This window comes from Tasmannia lanceolata, unplaced genomic scaffold (assembly GCF_043159265.1).
Source record: "Tasmannia lanceolata isolate RefF3 unplaced genomic scaffold, GAP_Taslan_0.1 ptg000015l, whole genome shotgun sequence".
NCBI lineage: Eukaryota > Viridiplantae > Streptophyta > Magnoliopsida > Canellales > Winteraceae > Tasmannia > Tasmannia lanceolata.
The window spans coordinates 20,488,173-20,495,064 of NW_027518692.1; the positions used below are offsets into that span (position 1 = coordinate 20,488,173).

Genomic DNA, 6,892 nt, shown 5'->3' on the forward strand with positions numbered 1-6,892 from the left:
GTCCCTGATTTGACCTTAGTTTCATCTATTACCTCCCGTGCTGACTTGAGTGTCGAAGGGTTCCTCTAGAGTTCTCAAACTCTGGATGACCTTAACTCTTTGTCTTTGAGCGCATGTCCCTCTCCTAGGATCATTTGGCAGACCCTCTGAACGTTCAAGAGCTTGGAGGAAGGACCCGCTCGAGCACTTAATCAGATTTGGACCTCAACAGTCATCAAACATAAAATTATAAGATATAATCATCTAGTGAGTTTTCATATCTATTTATGCACATATTTTCAAGTCTCTGTTTCATTTGGCGTAGAATGGGCTTAAAACAAATTTTGCCCTCATTTTATTACGTTCATTTTAAGTCGAAAGCAACGGAGCCAATGGAAAAAATGGAGCTACTAAGAAAACCCGCTGCCTAACCGAGAACCGAAAAATTCCATATGCCACAAGGCGAAAGAAGGGATAGTTTTGCCATTTTTAAAAGAGTAAAAAAGATAGGAGGAGGAAGTTGTGGTATGAAGAGTCTATTAGTTCGTTTCTGTTCTGGGATCCCAATCCGTCACCGTAGCATTATTCAAAAAAATGAGAGGAAAAAAAATTAGTAGAGCCCACAAAATGAAGGTGAAAAAAACAAAGAACCGACGTTTTGGATTCACAACCACAAATTTGGGTTTTAGAATAATCCAAATGGAGTAATATATTCTGATGCATGACCATTGACCCATGTGTAGCAAGGTCCATAATTGCTTTGGATCATTGAACAAGTGACTTCACTTGTACTATGGGTTGTCAATATCGAAATCTCCCTGTGAATATATTGATTTTCCATCTGCCTTTATAACTTTTGTTGATCGAGAACAGCAGCAACGTGTCTCTGATCGTTGAGAGAGAGAGAGAGAGAGAGAGAGAGAGAGTCTGTGGAGTTATCAGAAAGAGCCCCCTAAAGAAAGAGTGGAGATGGGTAAGTGTAAGTGCTGTGGAAAGGAGGGACTGAAAAGAGGACCATGGAGTGCCATGGAAGATACAGTCCTCACTTCTTACCTTAAAGACCATGGAGAAGGCAAATGGAGGCTGCTCGCCAAAAGAGCTGGTGCAATACACACAAATACTCTTTCACAATTTTCACAAGAGAAAGATATATAAGAATCAAGAATGGAGTGCTTTTATCAAAACTAGTTGTTGCTAATATAAGCTATCCTATATTTCATATGTAATGCAGGTCTAAATCGGTGTGGGAAGAGTTGCAGGTTTCGATGGGTGAATTATCTGAAGCCAGACATAAAGAGGGGTAACATTTCAGAGGCAGAAGATGACCTCATCATTAAACTCCACAACCTCCTCGGAAACAGGTTTCCTCTATGGGCACTTTTGGCCACCATGATTTTTTTTTTTTTTTTTTTTCATCCAAGTGGTGAGAGAGGGGTAAGGTTGGTGAAGTGGCTGAAAATGAGGAAACAAAAATCAGGAACATAGTGTCTCCAAGTAATGAGAGTGTGGCTAAAAATGAGGAAACAAAAATCAGGAACATAGTGTCTCCAAGCAATGAGAGTGTGGCTAAAAATCACGAAATAAAAAAACTCTGCTCAAAATAGGATCAACTTTGTCCTGAGGTCTATCTAAATCCATGCCTGGAAATGCAGTGACAGGGGTGGCACTATCATTTTCCTTTCATTAATTCTAATTTATTATTATGTGTGTAATCGGGTCGATTTTTTGGACTTCAGGTTGAGCTTTTACCTTAGAATTGAATCGGGTCGGGTCGGGTCGGATTCGGTTTTATTCCAATTCATTTTTCAGCAAAAGCTCAACCCTGACCTGACCCAAGTTGCACCCCTATTTATTACAAGCTTATAATTACCAAAGGAAACCCCCTCAAATGTAGTTTTTCAATGATAATAATATAAATTCTGGCATTTGAATATTAAGGTTAGTTTATCCTTTATATATTCAATCATTTTGACACGTTATATGAAATCATTCAATCGTACCCTAGTCGCTAGATTAGATTTTTATTTATTTAAATGTGTTTCTTATCTAATTGAGAATTATTAATATTTTCTTTTTAAATAATTCAATAATAAAAATCAACTATATAAATTTTAATTATCGATATATCATGCTAATTAGGGTTTATTGTTAGTTCATGACATCATTTAAATCTCCATGCTTCATGGTTATGGGAGTAATCAAAGAATGTCTTAAATTTATATATGGGATTTGCTAGGGTCGACCATTGTAGATGGCATTTCGGGGAACGGCTCTTGCCCACCATAGATGAATTAAATGAATAAGACGAAATCTAAGCTTATGTGGCTGCTTTCTCATGCAACAGTCATTCTGCAAAATGCCTTTTGCGATGGTCCCTAGCGAATCCACATCTTAGACTTTTAATAATTGCACCAAGACAATTTAGATTTTTAATAAATAGTTCTCCAACTCTCCTCATTCTCTGCTTTTTAGATGGGGCAAAGCAGGTGGAAGAGAATTGATTGGAGCAACTCCGCTTTGCTTCCCGAATTCAGCCGTTTTAGTCACTCAGAATTAGGGTTGGCAAATACCAATCTCTAGTTTTTAATTTTATTTATTTTTCGTTCTCCGCATGGAAAAAATCACAAAAACACTACCGAGAAGGTTAAGGAACACAACCTTAGTTGTGTGGCACAACCTTAGTTGTGTGGCCATAAGATTTCAATCATCCCTCAAGTTGGTCCACCTTGTATGTGTAGCAATTACTCCCATCAAATTATTTGGTCCCACTTGCTAGCAACGGGATCGGGATACCTCCATCCAAAATATATCGAAGAGTTGTAACCAGGCTAGCTGAAAATCCGAGTTTATTGGAATCGTGGTCTGAAATTCCTGAAAAAAAAATAATTTTATCATGGAAAATTGACACTTCCTTTGTTAATTTAACCATCTATTTCATCACTTCCAATTAGAAACATTTTTGCTTTTTTTCTATTTGAATTAGTCACCCGTGAGCCATATTTTGATAGTTATTTGATTAAGAAAAGGGAAATGATATCAGCGCTCCAAGCCCTTTAAATACTAAAAGACAAGAAACTTGGCCGGAAATATCAAAACATTGCAGTGTTGATATCATTTTCTTAAAACACAGTATCAAAGTAGGGATATCTTTGTAATGCAAATGGTTTGTGTGCAACTGCACAGATAAGTTATCTGTGCATGGCTCACAAACCATTGGGGGGGGGGGGGGGGGCACATTTTTTTGGGGATCCAAAGCATTCATTTGGAAGATCCTTCCATGAATAAGGTGTGTACCAAAATCAGCCCTATAGGATCATCCTAACCCAATCAAAGGTGGAGGGGAAAATGGACAGACACTGTTTCTACCCATTTTCCCCTCCACAAATGACAGGGTTAGGATGATCCTATAGGACGGATTTTTGGTACACACCCTATCGACGAAAGGGCCTTCCAAATGAATGCTTTGGACTGCATACAAACCATTTCCTCTTTCATTAAATAATAGAGGAAGTTAAGTCTTAAAAAATGTATCTTTGAAAAATTGGTAGAAATGAAAAGGCTGTGGGGTACAACCTTGACACCCTCATGTCTTCATTAAAGCTATCTTTAATTATTGTCATTTCCTTTGTTTGGACCTTTCATTTGTTGGATTCTTATAAATTGATTAGCATATTTTTTTTTTGAGAGTAGATAATTTTGCACAATAGCCTTCTGCAAATGTAAAATGTGCATAAAACAATTTTGAGCACATTTTTAAAGCTCTATTTTGGGAGTGAGGGAAGCATGAAGAGTTTGCTTTACTGTCATTTTGTTCACCACTCGTGCCCTCAAAAGTCTCTCTCTCCTTCTCAGCTTCAATTTCACAATTGGGCCCGCACTATCTATGGAATAATTTTTCACGGTTGCCAAACATGCCCTTAAGGTCCTATTTGGATTGTAAGAAATATATTTCTGATGGAATTTTTTTCTTGAGAAAGTTCTTTCTTTCCATGATTTGGAGGGAAATGATATGGCTATGGCTTATTTAGAGAGATATCATCATAAATTGAAGGTCCCTCTAAATAAAAATGGAATAGGGTTGGTACAAGTTATCTATTTATGTGGGTAAAGAAGTAGAAAATTTTAGAAATATTTTGCTTTCCGACATTTTAAGAAATTTTCTGTAATCCAAATAGGGCCTAAGGAAAAATATGAGCCTACAAAACTAAAAGTTGGGCCTACTTTTTCAATAATTCAAACCATTTATATCTTAGAGTAATGCTAGGGAGACCGAGAGTAGGACCTAAAAGGGGACCGAACAAATTGTTTCACGCCACAACATCACTAGTGACGAGAGCAATCCCTTTAGTTTAGGGAAATAATCAAAAAGTAAATTTTTCTTTAACACATGGCATATTTTCATTGCAGGTCCCGTTTAAGGTCCTACTCTAGGTCTCCATTTCATTTTCCTATATCTTATGCGTTGAATCAAAATCCTCTCTCATCGGATGATTCTAACCCTCCATCTTCCTTTTGTTTTGTTTAGATGGTCTCTCATAGCAGGACGACTACCCGGTCGAACAGATAATGAAATTAAGAGCTACTGGAACACAAATTTGGCAAAGAAGGGTGTCACTAAGTCTCCGAAACCACGCAAAAGCAAGCCCAAGGAGAAGGAGAATTTGCCGGTCATGAAGGCACCAACGCCACCTTCAAGTTCCGAAAGCAATGTGGCTAAAACCAATGAAGCTCTAATATTAATAACCCAGAAAGAAATTCTGCCTCAAGCTCATGAAATTCCTCAAGTTAACAACTCTTCTGATGATTTGATTATGGATTTTGAAATGGCCCAAGCTCATGAAATTCCTCAAGTTAACAACTCTTCTCATGATTTGATTATGGATTTTGAAATGGGAGAGTTGTTCATCAAGTGCCTTCCAGACTCCAATTTCTTTCAACTCTGTGGCAGCGAAATAGACGGTCACGATAATGCGATAAGGGGAGAATGTGAGAACAGTTACTCGTTGCCGTCTTCCGATCAATTCCTATTGATTCATGGCAATGCGACGATTGGAGAAGAATTGACGATTGGAGAAGAATTGAAGATTGGAGAAGAATTGATGGAGGATGATTTCATGCACACTTGTGTCACTTCGGATCTCCAACCATTGTTTTCTTGATTGAGAAAAAAAAACTCCATTAGAGTATATAGTGTTGATTTTTCTTTAGTGAAAAACCAAGTTGTAATTAAAAATTACAAATGGTGGAATAATTTTGTCATCTAGTGGTTTGTCCTTTGTGGCTTACTTTATGGTTTGTCCTTCGTGGAGCCTTTCAAAGTGAATGGTTTGGATCACCACAAGAAAAGTGTATCCTGGAAACATACGCCATTAAACCCATCTGCACCATTGATTACTCATAGTAGGGGCGATATTTGTTTTAAGGATAGCGAACACGCTTCGTGCCTCAACTTGATAAGTAATCTTCTCTGTTTTTTTTTTTATTTACAGATTTATTCTTACTGGATCTATTCAGTAGTTTCATCTACAAGGTAATATTTGATTACAATCTATTTAGTATTCCCGTAATTACAGATTTACATACACTGTTTCTAACATATAGTATGTGTGATAATTTTGCTCAACGGGAATGGTGTATTAGTGGTTGATTAGTACTCATCACGGATTTAGAATATGTAAATAAGTATTACATGAACATTAGGAGACTAATCTACTTGTCCTATCTCGTGCATTTACATAATAAACTCCTTTTGCTTTAAATAAGGGTTGGGTGCTGATGTTTCACACACCTCATTTTAGTCTTTTTGTTTGTTTTAATTTGCTTCGTTGAATAGTAAAGTTTGTTTTGCTACAGATATGTCTTAATAATGGGACGAACTCACATGTTTTGATAATGGGACGAACTGATCACTTGCCTTTTATTATTTAACCACCTATCAAGGGCTATTACAATTCCCAAAATGAGCAAAGCAGTCAATTGAATAATAAAAGACAAAAGATGAGTGAGTTTGCCACATTATCGAAATATTAGTGAGAATATTTATAGCCTCAGGCTATTAATATATCATTTTTTGATAATTGGTGTAATAACTTTGTTTTACACTTGTCTTATTGGCTGCTGAGAGCTCTTCTAATATTGTAATTGCCTTCTAGAGGTCATTAAAACATGTAAAACAAGGTGAGTTTGCCCCATTATCAAAACATTGCTGCCCATACATCCGTCCCCCAAACTTGTGTAGCCATCCAAGGGTATTTAAAAAAGTTATAATCTATTCATTACAAAGGACCCCACTTTAATTGGATGATCCTCCTACAACCTTAATCAACAAGGTGCTTTTAGGAAAGAAGCAGTCATCCAATCCATACACACTTATTGTGTGTATTGAGCCAAAGATAACTAAATTGTAAGAGAGAAAAGATTGCAGGTGGAATGGGTGGCCAAGGATTGCCAAACATATATACAAGGAGTCCTATAATGCCCCTGTATGGCCCAATTCATCTGTGGCGTTCCTAGGAATATGGACAAAGGAAAGTATTTTGTCATCATAATTTCATCAAAAAACCTAACTAATCTATGTGAAACAACCAATTACTGCAAAAGCTGCTTAAGCCGTTGGAGAAGGCGTTTTTTAATCTTTTTTACTTTAACACTCCCCCTCACTTGCGGCGCCCCTTTTTAGGGTTGGCCTACACGTGGCACATGTGGCCCCTCTTTCCGGTTGGCCATTGCATGTGTGATATTAAGGAGGTTTGAACTCGGGACCTTTTGCTCTGATAGCATGTGAAACAACCAATTACTCCAAAAAGCTTAAGCCATTGGAGAAGGCATTATATAATCTTTTTTACTTCATCAATCTACAAGCGCCTACAGTCGTACCTTGGGCCCAAGAAATAACATTAGAGGAATCGCATTC

The 6,892-nt window shown here is 37.3% G+C and overlaps 1 protein-coding gene across 1 annotated transcript; it reads left to right on the plus strand.

Moving 5' to 3' along the window:
- The first annotated feature begins 749 nt into the window (after positions 1-749).
- LOC143846962 (transcription factor MYB32-like) lies at positions 750-5,331 on the plus strand. Its single transcript, XM_077355583.1, has 3 exons — positions 750-1,081; positions 1,211-1,340; positions 4,505-5,331. Exons 1-3 carry the CDS (start codon positions 949-951, stop codon positions 5,136-5,138), a joined length of 897 nt encoding a protein of 298 aa, XP_077211698.1. The 5' UTR covers positions 750-948; the 3' UTR covers positions 5,139-5,331.
- The last annotated feature ends 1,561 nt before the right edge of the window (positions 5,332-6,892 follow it).